General features: G+C 36.0%; 2 protein-coding genes across 2 annotated transcripts; both read left to right on the forward strand.

The window, feature by feature from the left end:
* The first annotated feature begins 264 nt into the window (after positions 1-264).
* Positions 265-8,868, forward strand: LOC21409797 (thyroid adenoma-associated protein homolog). Its single transcript, XM_010110673.2, has 4 exons — positions 265-3,732; positions 4,034-4,296; positions 4,903-5,499; positions 6,221-8,868. The coding sequence occupies exons 1-4, from the start codon at positions 427-429 to the stop codon at positions 8,652-8,654; spliced, it is 6,600 nt and encodes a 2,199-aa protein (XP_010108975.1). The 5' UTR covers positions 265-426; the 3' UTR covers positions 8,655-8,868.
* A 1,304-nt stretch (positions 8,869-10,172) lies between these two features.
* On the forward strand, positions 10,173-13,833 carry LOC21409798 (NAP1-related protein 2). Its single transcript, XM_024173867.1, has 10 exons — positions 10,173-10,356; positions 10,716-10,838; positions 10,992-11,042; positions 11,220-11,291; positions 11,480-11,593; positions 11,685-11,749; positions 12,743-12,800; positions 13,114-13,170; positions 13,311-13,367; positions 13,601-13,833. The coding sequence occupies exons 1-10, from the start codon at positions 10,237-10,239 to the stop codon at positions 13,670-13,672; spliced, it is 789 nt and encodes a 262-aa protein (XP_024029635.1). The 5' UTR covers positions 10,173-10,236; the 3' UTR covers positions 13,673-13,833.
* Positions 13,834-17,009: the final 3,176 nt, after the last annotated feature.

The raw sequence follows: 17,009 nt of genomic DNA on the forward strand, positions 1-17,009 counted from the left end.
CCTATATACTTTCTTAAATTTTTCATATTAACTTATTTTTTATTATTTTCTGTATTTTTATACGGGCCGGCCTGATCCGACTTGGCCTGCGGCCCATGTGGACCTATGGAGAACGGCCCGTCCTTGCATCTCTAGCCCCACCCCAGAGAAATCTCGTAAAAAAAAAAAAGAGACAAAAGAATAAACCTCCAATCAACGACATGTCGTTTGAAAATATTAATCATGGATTTTCCCTCTCTAAACGTTGCTTTGCCCTAACTCGAAGCCGCCACTTTCTCCTTCTCCTCCTCCTTCCTCCTCTCTCTGCTGCTGTCCACACTGCAAGTAACAGAGAGAGATAGGAGAGAGAGAGAGCTGTACTGATTTCCGAGTTCCAAAATCTCTCTCTCTCTCTCTCTCTCTCTCTCTCTCTCTCTTCACAGAGTCATGTCGGCCAAATGGAGAGCCATACAACACCGCCACCGTTACACCTACAACGCCGTCGTCTTCCCGGACTCCTACGCCGACTCCTTCTCCACCATTTCCTCCCGAAACAAGTTCTTCTCCCAACTCAAACTCTTCACCTCTCTCACCTCCCTCCACGCCCAACTCAACCACGCCAAATCCCTCGCCTGCTCCTTCTCCGACCTCCTCCTCACCGCCGACGAGCCTCTCGCCTCCCTCGCCGCCAAGCTTTACTTGCGGATTCTCTTCCTCGACAACTCCCTCCCTCTCCACCGAACTCTCGTCTCCGACCTCGCCAAAGCCCGCGCTTTTCGCTCTGTCATCAGCGCCTGCTTTCGCGATCTCTGCGCCGAGTATGGCGGAGGCGGCGCCGGTGACGGTGGGGGGAAGCGATTTCGCGTCTCGAGAACGGCGCTTTCGGTGATGGGCATGCCGAAAGTAGGGTACTTGGTTGATGTTGTTGAGGAATGCGCGGTTTTGGTGGCTTGGGATGTCGTCGGGAGTTTAAACGGCGTCGTTTCGGAGACCGAAAGGTGGGCCCGGCCTTCGCCGATTGTTATGGAGCAATGTCAGGAGGCTTTGTCTTGCTTGTATTACTTGCTTCAGCGTTTTCCTTCCAAGTTTAAGGATCAGGATTCGGAATCGAATGTTTTGGGAAGGAGTTTGAGTGTCGTTTTGAGCATTTTGACGTCGTTGTCGTTTTCAAGGGACTGTTATGTGGCTGCTGGGGTGAGCTTCTGTGCTGCTCTGCAAGTTTGTCTGAGTCCTGAAGATCTTGGCTTGGTTATAATTCAAGGTATATTTTACCAAACTGTTTTTTGTAATTCCGAGAATGATTTTGAGAATGCAGTTTTGAAAGTCCCTTATGATGGAGATTTGTGTTCTGAGATACGTAGTTTTTCTTCGTTGAGTAGACTTTGCGTGATAAGAGGGATTCTAACGGCGGTTCCGAGAGCAGTGCTGAACACTTGTTTTACTGTTTCTGGAGATAGTTCAAGGACTATACTTTATGATGGGGTTTTGCCTGAGTTGTGCAATTATTGTGAGAATCCTACGGATAGCCATTTTAACTTCCATGCACTCACTGTGTTGCAGATATGTTTGCAACAGATCAAGACCTCCATGTTAGCTAATCTCACCATCCAATCCGATAACTATGACCCGATTCCGGAAGAAATGGGAACCCGGGTATTGAGAATTATATGGAACAATTTAGAGGATCCTTTGAGTCAAACAGTTAAGCAAGTTCATCTCGTTTTTAATCTGTTCTTGGACATTCAGTCATCTCTTCATTGGTCGGAAGGTAGTGAGAGAATAAAGTCATTCTTGCAAAAGATTGCTTCTGATCTTCTTCGCTTGGGGCCACGTTGTAAGGGAAGATATGTTCCTTTGGCTTCGCTCACCAAGAGGCTGGGGGTGAGGACTATGTTGGATATGAGTCCTCACTTGCTTTCAGAGACAGTTCATGCATATATGGACGATGATGTGTGTTGTGCAGCCACGTCGTTTTTGAAGTGTTTCCTAGAGTACTTGCGTGACGAGTGTTGGGCTAGTGAGGGAATTGAAGGTGGCTATGCACTTTTCAGAGGGCATTGTTTGTCCCCTGTTCTATGTGGACTTGCTTCTGGAGTTTCAAAACTACGCTCAAATTTGAATACTTATGCCTTGCCGGTTTTACTTGAAATTGATGTTGATAGTATATTTTCTATGCTTGCTTTTATCTCCATTGTCCCTACTGGAGATGGAAATAGGCTGTTATATCCTGAGCTCGGTGGTACAAACATGGAACTCCGAGTTCAACAGAAAGTGGCCATTTTAGTTTCATTACTCAAGGTATCTCGTTTACTTGCTTTAATCGAAGGGGATATTGATTGGTGCAAAGATTCTTCAGTAAATCAAATAGAGTTGGGATTAGATACAAAATGCATTGGTCAAAAAGCTCTTGTTTGCGTCAAGGGGATAGAGGTTGAAGTCCTTGTTGAGTGGTTGGTGTTGGCACTGACCCATGTTGATGAGTCGCTCCGTGTTGATGCTGCAGAGTCGCTTTTCATAAATCCTAAGACGTCTAGTATGCTTTCCCATTTGGAGCTCACTTTGTTGAAGGAGGCAGTGCCATTAAACATGAGGTCCAGCTCAACAGCTTTTCAAATGAAGTGGGCGAGCTTGTTTAGAAAGTTCTTTGCTCGGGTTCGAACTGCATTGGAGAGACAATTTAAGCAGGGTAACTGGCAACCTCATGATCATTGCAGCAATAATGAAAAGCAGCTCATAAATGGAAGCGAGGAGACTGAAGCTAACAGAGCAAATAATCTTTTTTGTTTCATGAGGTGGTTGAGTTGCTTCCTATTTTTCTCTTGCTATCCATCGGCTCCTTACAAGAGAAAAATAATGGCTATGGATCTCATCCTCGTAATGCTTAATGTTTGGTCTATCTTGCCTTCCGCAACTCAAGAAAAATGTGACTCCTTTTCTTCTGAAAGGGGGCTTAATCCTTATAATGAAGGAATTATATTACCAGATTCAACTTTGTTGTTAGTTGGCTCAGTTATAGATAGTTGGGATAGGCTGAGGGAGAGCTCTTTCCGTATACTATTGCATTATCCCACACCACTGCCCGGAATTTCAGATGGAAACATGGTTCAGAACATGATTACATGGGCTAAGAAATTAGTCTGCAGTCCACGTGTGAGAGAAAGTGAGGCTGGAGCTTTGATTTTTCGGCTTATTTTCAGGAAGTACGTTTTGAATCTAGGTTGGATAGTGAACACTTCAGTGAATGTCGCTTGTTCACAGCCTAAACTAGAACTGGCAAATAGGCCTTATCAGGTTCTCAACTCTACACATCCTGTGATAGAGTATATAAAGTCACTAATTGATTGGTTGGATGCTGCTGTAAAGGAGGGAGAGATGGATCTTTCTGAGGCATGCAAAAATAGCTTTGTTCATGGTGTATTGCTGACACTACGGTACACTTTTGAGGAATTAGACTTTAACTTGGATGCAGTGTTGTCGAGTATCTCAGCAATGAGACATTTATTGGCAAAGCTCTTAGAGCTTGTGCTGCGAATTACTTCGCTGGCACTTTGGGTGGTTTCTGCAGATGCTTGGTATCTGCCCGAGGATATGGATGAGATGGTTGGTGACGATAGTTTCTTGGCGGAGGTTCCAGATGAGGTGGATTTGCACACACCTTCGGACAAAGATGAAGAAAAAGTTTCAAAACTAGTGCAAAATAGCAGGTCTTCAGACCAGGTTGTGATGGTTGGTTGCTGGCTTGCGATGAAAGAGGTACTTATTTGTTTTATGCCTATTTTTCATTGATGCTGCTTTTAATTATCTTCTAGTTTCTTGCCAAAAAGTAAACAGTCCTTATAATTGTCATTTATTTCATTCAAAACAGTCCTTATAATTGTCATTTATTTCATTCACCTATAATCAACTATGCCTGCTGTATCCCTCCTAAAAAAGAAAAAAGAAAAAAGAAAAAAAAAAACACTTTGCCTGCTTTTACAGTTTGACCAATGGTGACTAGAAAGTGGATTCATTGGACAGTATGGATAGCTAATGTTAGGAAATAAATTGATTTCAGGTTAGTCTTCTTCTTGGGACCATCACAAGAAAGGTCCCTTTGCCATATGATGCAGAATCATTAGACACAGAAGGCAGCTCTTCCAGTGATGTTGAATTATCAGTTAGGACATCTGCTGCAATGCTTGAGGTGAAACAACTCGAAACAATTGGGAATCACTTTTTGGAAGTCCTTTTAAAGATGAAGCATAATGGTGCAATTGACAAGACAAGGGCCGGATTTACAGCTCTTTGTAATCGTCTACTGTGTTCAAATGATCCGCGGTATGTTCTATCTTATTTTCGAGCTATGGGTTTTTCTATTTCTATTATTACATTTTTTTTTTTTTGTGTGCTTTCAATGGATACAATTTAAATCAAGCGTGCCCATTATAGTTAGAAGATGATTGCTTCTTACCAAAAAGAATACTATCAAAGAGCATTGGAAATGATTAAATTCAACCAGGTCTATTCTTTAGTATTTACCAAGAAATTAACATTTAAGACATAATTAGCATATTAAGTCAATCGTCTTGTGATCTTAGCTGACAGTAAGAAGGAAACAATTATAGACTGCTCTTGCTGTAGTTTTAAGAGAAAGTGATGGGGCTTGGAAGCGCTGAGGCATGCACTGTACTATTCAGAAAGGCCCGACGAACTAGATGCAATATTATTCACGTAACTAATTTTAATTTTTTCCCTTTTTTCTGATCTATCTGGCTGATCTCTGACTATCCTGTCTATTACAAAGTCCTCTTCACAAAGTGCCTGTAGTTGACTCTTGGGTTTATCTGCAGAATTTGTTAGTTCTTACTTGTTACCTGTTAAACTAGTCAGTAGTCACGCTAATTCATATTTTGCAATTTTCTAAAATGGATTTTTCCTTTTTAGACTTTGTCAGTTGACAGAATCATGGATGGAGCAACTAATGGACAGAACTGTAGCAAAGGGTCAAACGGTGGATAATTTATTAAGGAGGAGTGCAGGTATTCCTGCTGCATTTATTGCTTTATTTCTGTCAGAGCCAGAAGGCGCACCAAAGAAACTCCTCCCATGGGCGTTACGGTGGCTGATTGATGTTGCTAAGCAGCCTTTGCTGGATCAAGCTGAAATCAACAGCTCAAACGATGACTTGTGCATGCTTTCTTCAATGCAAACAAACCAAGATTTTAAGTGCAAAAGGTCACCTGATATGAATATCAGTGACATGGTCTCTAAGATCCGTGATGAGGGTGTCATTCCTACTGTTCATGCATTCAATGTCCTCAGAGCAGCTTTCAATGACACCAACCTAGCTACAGATACATCAGGTTTTGCTGCTGAGTCTTTGATTCTTTCTATTCGCTCGTTCTCTTCTCCATACTGGGAGGTAAGGAACAGTGCTTGTCTGGCATACACTGCCTTGGTACGTCGAATGATTGGATTTCTCAATGTTCATAAACGAGATTCTTCACGACGTGCACTAACTGGGCTTGAGTTTTTCCACAGGTTAGTTGTTTTATTTTTATTTTTTTAATTATTGAATACAATTAAGTCATTCTAATATTCTAGTGGGGAGCGGTAGTTTCTTGCCTGTTTTGCAGTTTTGATATTCTTTATTTAAGTGATAATTTTTTTCTTTTTTTTTTTTTTCTGAAACAGAGGAAATTTTAGTAATGGAAAAAATTATCTACGTTGATAAATTATGTACTTAAGTGATAAATAAATTTTTGCACACTTCTTAAGCTCGAAGTGAAATCTACCCCTGCAGCTTCTTTAGTGCCCAAGAGCCCTTTCGAAATTCTAGGCCAATTGAAATTAAAGAAATGTAATTATTACCTTTATGGGCTGATTGCTCGAGTTGCTTTTTATAGCTCTATTCAAACACAAGTTAGGATTGGAAAAGGTAAGACATTCATATGTTTCCTGTATCTAGCTAATTTATACCTTGATTATTGAAGCTTAATTACCTAAACATTTTATATACTACTTGGACTTGGACTTGGACTATTCTTTGCTCTGACTTTTACATGCTTACATTTGACTTTGATTGCCGGACCTCTTTGGATGTGCAAAGTTAAGTAAGATGAATACAGTGTTTTTACGACTACTTGAAATAATTTGGAGAGCTCTTATTTATGTCTTCCTCATTATCATGGACTTTTCTGATTAAGTTCCGATAGTTACATGTTTTCTCGGAGAATTCTAATGAAATTTCATTTGACTGAAGGTATCCCTCATTGCATCCATTTCTGTTGAGTGAACTGAAAGTTGCAACTCAGCTGCTTGGAAATGGGTCATCTGGAGATTCAAAGTCGAACATGGCAAATGTGGTGCACCCTAGCTTGTGCCCTATGCTTATTTTTTTAACCAGACTCAAGCCCTCAACAATTGCAAGTGAAACTGGAGATGAGCTAGATCCCTTTTTGCTTATGCCATTAATTAGGAGATGCTCGACCCAAAGCAATCTTAAAGTCCGTCTTCTTGCGTCTAGAGCTTTGACTGGTCTCGTTTCTAATGAGAAATTGCAGACTGTGCTCCTCAATATAGCCTCTGAGTTGCCTTCAGTGGATAACCGGCTAACAAACCAAACAAATGGATCGCAGCATGCTTCATTCAATTGGATTCATGGAATACTATTACAACTTGGTTCTCTTCTTGATACAAATTGTCGAAATCTGGCTGATTTCTCAAAGAAAGATCAGATCCTATCTGACTTGATTCAAGTTCTTTTCAGGTGTTCCTGGATAGCAAGCCCTAGGTTGTGTTCTTGCCCAATCCTTAATGCCTCTTTCTTAAAGGTGCTTGATCACATGTTAAGTATTTCTAGAACATGCAATACAAACAGAAGCTTTAATGCTATCCGAAATCTACTTTTGGAGTTATCCACAGAATGCTTAGATGTAGAAGCTTCTTATGGGCTACCATATTATGATCCAACTACAGCAGAACTTCGTCAGCAAGCCGCGGTATCTTACTTCAGTTGTGTGTTTCAAGTATTTGAGGAAGGGACTGAAGACATTTTACTGTTGCCGCAACTATCTTCTCCACTGAATTCAAGCTTCTCGAATGTGCCTGAAAAAGAGAACACTTTTGCAGGACTTGAAGAAAGGTTTGTCCGCTCTCTGTCAGATTCAGCATACGAGGTTCGACTTGCAGCATTGAAGTGGCTATTTAAGTTTCTACAATCAACAGAATCTAAAGCTGAATGTCATGACCAGTACAGCAATGAGATCATGATTATTCAGCACTGGGCCAGCACCAATCTCCAGCCAACATTCTTTAAGCTCCTAGACTCAGAAAAGAATCACAGATGTTCGTATTATATTCTGAGGATTCTTTTCACCTGGAACTCTCTGCAGTTTAGGAAGGCCGAGAATAAAAGATCAACTGAAGCAATTTATATTGGTGGGATGGATTGTGATTCTGTGTCTCTGATTTGGGATAAGTTCATCTCCTTATACAAGATCGCAAGGCATGCAAAAACACGTGAAACACTAGTATGCTGTATGGGCGTTTGTGTAAAGAGGATTGCACGTTTATTTGCAGGCTACATTCTAATTTATGTAGAACAGAAGAAATTGATCGAACATGTTGAGTCAGAACAATTGGAAAAATTGGCCCAAATGTACAACAGAATTTCATATTTCACCAACCTAATTAAAAAGCACAGCGCTTCATCTGAGCCAGTAAGCATGCGCAAGGCAGCAGCAGAATCTATTGTAGCTTCTGGTTTGCTAGAGCAAGCTGCACTGGTTGGTTCTTCTATATCAGCTAGTGAATTCCCACCCAATAATCCGCGCTCTGCTTTTGAACTGAATGAAGGTGTCAATATGTATGCTCGTCAAATACTAGATATATGGTTCACATGCATCAAGTTGCTGGAGGATGAGGATGACGGAATTAGGCTAAGGCTTGCCATAGATGTTCAGGCGTGCTTCTCATGCAAATCATCTGTTAGAAGCTCTCAATCAGAAGTAGTTCCAACCCAAGTGGACAAAGTGATAGGATTGAGTTTTGAGCATCTCTCTTCTATCTTTGGTTATTGGATAGAGTACTTTGATCGTCTTTTACAGTCGATACTAAACGCAGCAGAAAACTACGAGGTATCTAATGGGGATCTTGTTAGACGCGTCTTTGACAAGGAGATCGATAATCATCACGAAGAGAAGCTGTTGATCAGTCAGATTTGTTGTTCCCATTTGGAGAAGCTACCAATTTTTAAATATTGGGCAGTTGACTTGTTGGACAAACAGCAGTTTAGGAAATATCTACTTAACTGGAGATGGCGATTTTCCCATGGGTTGATGTCATTTACGAAGGACCATGGTGAGAAACAGGGTGAACTCAATTGGTTTGGCGGTGTCGGCAACCACAAGGATGCTTTTCTACCACTTTATTCCAATTTACTCGGCTTTTATGTCCTATCGAACTGCATTTTCAACGGGAAAGTTGAGAATGGCGCAGGTTTGCTATCTCACGTGGTTGAACTAGGTGGAAATCTGAAACCATTTCTCGGGAACCCATTGATCTCTAATCTCTATTTGTTAGTAGTTAAATCACATGAGAAAGTCGTTGGAGAAACCATTAAAGATCTGATCCCTGGATCCAGAGAAGACAATGCAATATGGGACGGCTTTGATCCTTATTTCCTTCTTAGATAAGCTTCAATCTGTAGGATACCTGCAATTATTTATACATATATTCAATTATTCATCGGACTTTCTCCTGAATTTTAACTCATGTACTATGTATACGATTCGGCTGAACATATAGCAAATCTATAGTGGACTTCTCCTCATGCTTAATGCACGGGCTGAAGTTTTGTTGTTGGTATTGCATTTTGTTCAGCTTTTTCAATCTCTATTTATTTCTGAATGGCCAAAATTTATTTATTTTTTGAAAAGGATAATATATTTCAAATCAAAGCAACACAAACACTAATAGTCATGAGGAAAAAAAAAAAAAAAAAAAACCCACAAATGCTGAGCTACCCGTCTTCAAACCACAAGAAAACTATGACATCAGTGAATAATCAGTTTCACCAATAAATTTGAATGAAACGTTTAAGTGAATAGACATACGCCAAGTTCTGAAGTCGGATAAATCCATAGCACCAAGACTACAAAAAACACTTGAAAGAAACAAAATTAACGGACTAAAAACAGTCTTAACACTAAAAAAACAAGATAAACACCACTAAATCATAGAAAAAAAGCATTTCTATTACAAACCATGATAGAGAAAAAATAATTTCAAGTACTACTATTAAAGCCTCAACAATGAGACGACCACCAAAAGAACCAGTAAAGAAAAAACGAGAGGTGGAAGCTACCCACATATTGTGGATAAAGATCAATGCTCTTTGCCTTTCTACTTGTAAAATAAAAGTTTTCAAAGTTATGGACATAACAAAAATGCAAATGACATCAATATTGGGAGGTCTTAAAAAATCACATAGGTGGATCATAGTGTGAGGTATTAAGCACATTGATTTTGGACTTTGGAGTGTGTACTATAATACCACCATTTTAAAATGTATTTAAAGTTGTTGGAAAATAATTCTAATAAAAAGAACTCATTTTTCAAGAAAATCCTAGAAAATTACTGCCCAGTTTTTAAACTCGTCCCAGAGGGAAAAAGAAGGTGTTTTGATTCTTTGAAGTCGAAGAAAAAAGAAACAGAAAATTTTTTTTGCTAATGAAAAGAAACAGAAAATTAGTTAGTTAATCTTGTGGGCCTCCAGAATATTCATCATGGGCTTTTTATATCCAACCCACCCCAACTTTAAATTGAAATATATTCTTGAAAAATAAAAAATTTAATGTATGAGTCTGGAGTATTTAATTTTTAATAAATATTTTTTTATTAAAAAACGTTAATAAAAGATAAAAATCTTAACTAATTCATTTAAATATTTGAAAAAATTACCCAATATTCTTCATCCAGACTGAAATACCACAAAGAGAACAAGGGTAGAAAAGAATTTTCACACAGCAACATTTTCCTTCCTTCTTGCCCCAAAATATCTTGTTGTCTAAAACCCTACGATGATGTCAGATTCACTCTGATTGTGGGTGGGTCCCATTCTTCTTCTCTCTCTATAACACAAAAACCCGCAAGTAACAAGAGCAAAGGACTTCTTTTCTCTTATATAAATACTTCGAAATGCCGTAAGCCCTTCCGCTTTGTCTAACTCACCAGAAAGGAGGAACAAAAAAAAAAAAAAAATCCTCTGATTGAGAAATGGTGGTTGACAAGGGCAAGAAAAAGAAGGTTTCTCCCGACGAGGAATTCGACCATGTCGATGAGGAGTTCCTTATCGCAATCGAGAAGTTGCAGGAGCTTCAAGATGACCTCGACAAGGTTTCTCTCTCTCTCTCTCTCTCTCTAACATTTTCTGTGTTTTTGTTCTTGCATGTCGTCATTGTTGTGTAGAACATGATTCTGCTTGTGTGTGTAGGTTTTTGTTCATGTTACTGTATCTAATGTAAAATTGTTTGACTTTCGCCTTGTTTGCTAAAAAGTTCTTGAAACAAATGTCATAAATTGTCACTTTTCTTTTGTGATGCGTAAGAGATTACTTGTTTTGGATTAGTTTTACAAAGGATTTTGATACAATGTGAATTGATTGTGAATGTGAGTTTCAGGATTTGCGGCTAATGAATGCGATTTTAGGATTAGTTTTGGTTGTGAAAGTTTGGAATATGAATTCTTAATGACAGGTTAATGAAGAAGCCACTGACAAAGTCTTGGAAGTGGAGCAAAAGTATAACGAGATTCGCCGACCCGTCTACGTTAAGCGGAATGATGTTATCAAGGCCATTCCTGATTTCTGGCTCACCGCTGTTAGTGATTTCTATACTTGAGATTCTCTAGTTTTAGTTTATGAATCACTAATTAGCTTCTAATTAGCTTTATATCTGTTTTTATGCGTGTAATTACATCAAAAGAATGAAACTTTCGCGTCTTTGTGACTTTAGTGTTGTTGCTTTGTGCAGTTCCTGAGCCATCCTGCACTCTCTGATCTTTTGAGTGATGAAGATCAGAAGGTTGGACACATGATTATGGGAAATTTGACCGGCCATATTGTTCAATTTGGTCTAAACTAGTCATGTTATGTTAGATTTCTGTTGATTAACCTCTGTCTTTTCAGTAACTGGACATAGTTTGATGGCGGTATAAATTTTTCTATATTTCTAATATGTTTCTCTCTGTTTCTGGTATAGATTTTTAAGTATTTATACTCTCTTGATGTGGAGGACTTTAAAGATATAAAGTCAGGATACTCCATCACGTTTGTAAGTTTTCTTTCTCTCCCTTTTTTCCCCCTTTAAGCATGCCTAGTTGTTGATTCTTTCCTTTTCGTTACCTTATTTTATCTACTTTTTGCTGAGTGCAATTTTATGGTGTGTTGTGTTCACCTCTTGAGTTGCATTCTGGTTACGTGCTGTTGTTAAATTTTTCTGTAATTAATTCTTCATTGCAGAATTTCAATAACAACCCTTATTTTGAAGATGCAAAGCTTTCAAAAACCTTCACCTTCTCTGATGAAGGAACGACTAAAATATCTGGTACCACCATCAAGTGGAAAGAGGGCATGGTAATGTCACACTCTTGCACCTTCTAGATTTTATTCTGTTCTTTTTGTTTTTCCTTTGACAATCACAACATACTATGAACTACTTGTGTAGGCTGCTGCTTTTAAGGAAGTTAATCACGAGAAAAAAGGAAAAAAGCAGCCTCTTGTTAACCAGAGGTCCATTCTTTTAATTCCACATGCTTTTCATCTTTTGTAGGCATGCTGCTTTTAATTTATTCCAGATGGTAGTGTTTGAAATGCCTGCTGTTGGATTAGGATCTTTACCTAGTGGTGCATACGTAGATGTGGCAAGCCATTGTTCTTTACAATGTAACTTACAAAGATAAAACTTCTTTACAACGGTACTGGGAAAAGGGAAGAAAAAAAAAAGAAAAAAAGAAAAAAACAAGGTTTGAATTACTGACAAACAAATTTGTATGATCAACGTGTTGTTCACTCTGTTTTCTGTAAAATGGTATGTTTTACAAATTAAAATCTTGGTGAAACAAATCTTCTTGGTAACAAAGTAGGATTCTTCTTCAGGTACAATGTCAAAGTAGTTTTCTCTTTCTGCTCCCATCTTTTTGCTTTATGTGACAGAAGTTAAAAAAGAATCCTTTTTGTTTATGGAAAATTTGCCGACATGACTAATAGTTTCAAAAGGTTTTATTTGTTTATTGAAATTCCTATCCCAGGAAACAGTGACAAATCCAGGATATGATACTGGTAATAAATAGTATATAAATTGTTAGTTGTTGCTCATATTTGCTGGACAAGAGCGATTTTTGGAAAAGTAAAAAATAAAAAATAAAAGATGTCTGAACTACATTCAGTCTGCACTTTGAGAGCAAGATGAATTCTAATTGAAAAAATTGGGAGCTGTTAATTATACATGATAGAATATAGACACATATAAATCTATCTAATTGCTGCCTCGCGTTATAAGAAATAGGGTACATTGTGTCTGTGAACTTTTTTTTTTATTTTTTTATTTTTAAATTCTTTTCCATACTCCTAAGCTGCTTCAGGTTCCATGTCATACACTTAACCAATATCTACAGCCACTGTCATGAACTTCTTTATATTCGAGTATACATGCATAAGTTTATTGAACCTTGTGTGTTCGCCATGATCTTTGTTGACTCACTAAGAAACAGTTTATAAATGCAGCTTCTTTAGTTGGTTTAGCGAAACTGAACAGAAAGACATAATAGAGTTTCAGGATGAGGCAAGTTTTTATTTGTTTCTTTTGTTGATTTATGATTGCGTATAGATACATGTAATATAGCATCTATTCTTTTATGTTTGCTTTTCAATGCGCGCTGTCAAATTGGTTAATGATGATTGTTTTAACAGTTAGTTTCATGATTGTGAATTCATCTTTTGACGGTTCTTAGTTTCCTAATTGTGAATTCATCTTTCAATGTTCTGCTACTTTCGAAATTATATGGCCATTGTTAAATTCACATAGAAATTAATTCCTCTTTCCTTTTCGTTTACAAACTCCTTTATTAATTTGCTTTTTCTCCGTGAAATTGCAGGTAGGAGAGATAATTAAGGAGGACTTATGGCCCAATCCTCTGAAGTACTTCAATAATGTAATTCTATCTCATCATATCTATATTCGTTTTTATTCTTTCTCTGAAATTTTCTCTTTTATTTCTAGAGGTACTTTATTTGCGATTTTCCTTTCTAGCCAACCTTGTTCTTAGAAGTACATGTGTATTTATTGTTACAGGAGCCCAACGAAGAGGATTCTGTTAACGACCATGATGTTGGCAGGATAACGTACAGGGTAAAGTAACCAAACTTCATTTTTCTTATAGGCTTTATCTATGCATGCTTAATTTTAGGTTTCTTTTAAGTACTGCTATTATATTACAAAAAGTTACCCGCATAGTCAACTCTCTCTTCTCTCTTCAAAGCGACTCTAGCAGTTCGGTTACTTCCAAAAACATTTCAGAGAGTTGAAAAACTTGCTTCCAATGTCCTGACTATTGCATGGCGCATATATATATATATATATAGGAGTATGGTAATGATGACGACGAACAAGAAGAAGATGACGATGATGATGACTACGACGATGATGAAGAATGAGACCAGTAAACCATTTCTTAGCTCTTTTTGAGTTCTTCCTTTTTGATGGATCTTGGCAATCATAGAAACATCATACAGATTACCTTTTTGATTATATTGGATGATAATTTTACTTGATGGCAGGTAACATGTAGTAAACAGATGCTGCATATTAACTGATCTTTTACGGTTTTTTTTCTATTTATTTATTTTTTCTAAAGTACTGGTCTCTTGTTGAGTTGTTATTAATTATGTGTTAGGTAATTTGCTTTCTTTCTTCTCTCTACCTGGTAAGTATGTTATTGAAACAAATATATATATAGGTACGGGAAAATGCTATTCCGTTTCATAACCAGAAAGATTTTAATTTCTTGTTGAGTAAGTCGTATTATTTTATTGGATATACATACCATCGACTTTCCTAAACTCTAATGTGTATTTTTTAAATGTTATTACTTTTTCTTTTGATAAATTTAAATGTTATTAGATCTTAGTTATTTGTTGAATTATGTGATTATTGTGTTTTTTTATGGCGACTCTTAAATTTCATATGATTGGTGAATTGATATTTGAAGGCCTCGTTTGGTTCACGCGTTTAAGTCAGTGATTCTGATTCATTGTAGAGAATTTTGTGAGGAGAAATTTTTAAACTCAAATTTTTTATAAGATAAAAAAGACTGTAGTAGAATTAGAAGCATGTTTAAGTATATCTACCAAACGGAGCCGAAATAAAACATATATTTTAGTAAAGTGAGTTTCTCTTATGTAACAAAAGGTCACCTCTATGCAAACCCTTGTCATTGTTGTCATCTCTATTATAGATAGGACTATTTGTTAGTTTAAAACTGACAATTTTGGTCGGTTTGGTGACTGAACTGACTACGTCAGTTTTTAAAAAATTGAAACTGAACTGAAGATGATAGCCTTCGGTCAGTTAACCGATCAAATCATGGTCGGTTTCTAGCAGTTCACATCAAAACTGAAGTTAATTAAAAAAAAAATTTAACTTATATTTTTTTCATCAATTTTAACTATTAATATAGTCAAAATTAAGAGAAAACAAACTTTTGGTCAAGCCCAGTTTTAACTATTAATATAGTCAAAATTAAGTGTGAGGCTAAGGAATGACTCACTTCTTTTATATAGAGTAGTTGAGGTAGGATTTTTTCATCTCTTTTTCATGTGGGATTCTTGCAACTTCAGTTGTTAGTTGTCAAAGTTTGAAAAGCGTAAAATATTAATAAATATTATTGAGACCACAATGATACCAATGAGGACAATGTGATTCAGTAGTTAGTTGATGCTCTTTTATCCTCTAAGTTGAAGGTTCAAACCTCCACCTGGACAAAACTTATTTTTAAGTGTGTAATAGTGATTGGTCGGTTCGGTTTAATTGACAACCTCGGCCACTGGAATTGACAACCGATTGCCCATGTATGGTGGTCAGTCGGTTAACCAACCGTCGATAGTCGATTTTGCTTCCGATCGGTTTTCTTCAGTTGGCTAGTGATCTGTGTTGATTTTGCGGTTTTTTTTAACAGTCCTAATTATAGACTATCCCTTCTAAATTGTGATCTTTCCAAGTAAGGGAAGGGGGGGTGGGGGTGGGGTAGATGAGAATGCATGCAAAATATTTTATTGAAAATCTATATAAATACATTATGCGTTGGTTTTAAATTTAATGAATTTTGAACCTTAGCAACAATATACCCGGTCATTTTAAATGTACTATAATTTATACTTTGGACCGGTTAATCCTCAATTTTTAACTAAGGAAATGACAAAAAGGCCCTCAAAGGAAAAAGTGTTTTTTTTTCTAAGAAAACCCAAAAAGAAAAAAAAGGAAAAAGAAAATACTCTCCAAAAATTTGCTTGCTCAATGGGTTACTTTTAATCTTTTATATTGTTTATATTAATTATATGTAGGAAATAATTTTATTTAATATTATATGTGATTCGTTTTATCTCTAACTTATTTTCCGTTTTTTTACTTTTGCCCTTTTTTAACAAGTCCAACCACTCATTTGTTTACATTTCTTCCCTCCTGGCTCCTACTGTACATTTCTGCTCTTTATTAATTTTCATCATTAGCTCAATAACTAATAACTAGCGCATTAAGACATATACAAATTTATGTTTATTAATTAAATTTTGTTAAACTCATTTGACAATTTAATAATTAATTTACGTCAAAATAGCTAGAAAGCATTTCATGTTTTATTTTTACAATTTTGCTTCTTTTTTTTTGTTTGCTTGAAATTTTATTATTTTGTTTCTTATTGATTATATAGTTTTACCGAATTCTTAAGAAAATAATATTATAATACATAAAAAAGTTAAAAGGCTCTTGTAATAGTACTTTTTTTAGAATTATCATGTGACGGCCTCTTCTTTTCCATTTCTTTTCTCTTTTTTTTCTTCTTTACTTTTGTATCTTCATTTTTTTAATCCTTTAAATGTTTTGCTTTTTCATTTTTTTTTTTGTTTTTTTTTTGCAATTTAATTTTTTGTATTACTAACAAAAGGCCTAAACGTTTCTCACACGTGCGAAGCACGTGACTTCAACTAGCAAATTAAAAAACTAAACTAAACTAAACTCTTTTAAAAGCCCTATGCATTAAGTTTAACGGAAATTAATATTTAATTAATATTTTTGGGGGTATTTTCATACTTCTATGGTTTAAAATTTGAAATTAAAACTAAAACTAATTTAAATTTTGACTTTTAATTATGAAACATTCAATCAATGGATATAAGTTAAAAATTTTATGAATCTATTTTTTGGTAGAATAAAAAATTTATGAAGTTTTTTTTTAAATATTTTTTACGGTAAAAATAATCAAATGAAAATAAGAAATTTTTTTTTTCAAATTAGAATAAAAATTTATGAAGTTTATTTTTTTTATTTTACTATAGTACATATAAATTAGAATAAAAAAAATAAGGTGTGCGGGTAAAATAGTAATTATGTTTTAGATTGTAGAACAACAGCTATTATAAGTGCGACACTTGTAAAACATGTTGGATTTCTTAACAGAGGAAGTGATTTTGTTAATGTTTTATTGCTTAGGGGGAATAAATATTAAGTTTTAAAAAACAAAGGGTGCGTTTGGAATTGGTTCCAAAACGTTTTTGTTTTTTGTATGAAAATGGAAATTAAAACGTTTTCATTTTCATTTTTGAATTATTTCTAAAAATGCGTTTGGTAGTTTTATTTAGAGATTGATTTCAGTTTTAAAAAAAAAAAATTGAAACTGCGTTTGGTAATTTCATGTTTGAAAACATGTAATAGTATTTAATATATTAAATAAATAATAATTGAATCCCAAATAAAAACACTAATAATTAATAAAATATG

Source organism: Morus notabilis, unplaced genomic scaffold, assembly GCF_000414095.1.
Source record: "Morus notabilis unplaced genomic scaffold, ASM41409v2 Scaffold518, whole genome shotgun sequence".
NCBI classification, from domain to species: domain Eukaryota; kingdom Viridiplantae; phylum Streptophyta; class Magnoliopsida; order Rosales; family Moraceae; genus Morus; species Morus notabilis.

Coding starts and splice junctions, on each gene's coding strand:
- LOC21409797 (XM_010110673.2), top strand. CDS start 427: ATGTCGGCCAAATGGAGAGCCATACAACACCGCCACCGTTACACCTAC. Junction 4,297..4,902: donor CTGTGTTCAAATGATCCGCG/GTATGTTCTATC, acceptor TTTCCTTTTTAG/ACTTTGTCAGTTGACAGAAT. Junction 5,500..6,220: donor GGGCTTGAGTTTTTCCACAG/GTTAGTTGTTTT, acceptor ATTTGACTGAAG/GTATCCCTCATTGCATCCAT.
- LOC21409798 (XM_024173867.1), top strand. CDS start 10,237: ATGGTGGTTGACAAGGGCAAGAAAAAGAAGGTTTCTCCCGACGAGGAA. Junction 10,839..10,991: donor CTGATTTCTGGCTCACCGCT/GTTAGTGATTTC, acceptor TGCTTTGTGCAG/TTCCTGAGCCATCCTGCACT. Junction 11,043..11,219: donor TGAGTGATGAAGATCAGAAG/GTTGGACACATG, acceptor TTTCTGGTATAG/ATTTTTAAGTATTTATACTC.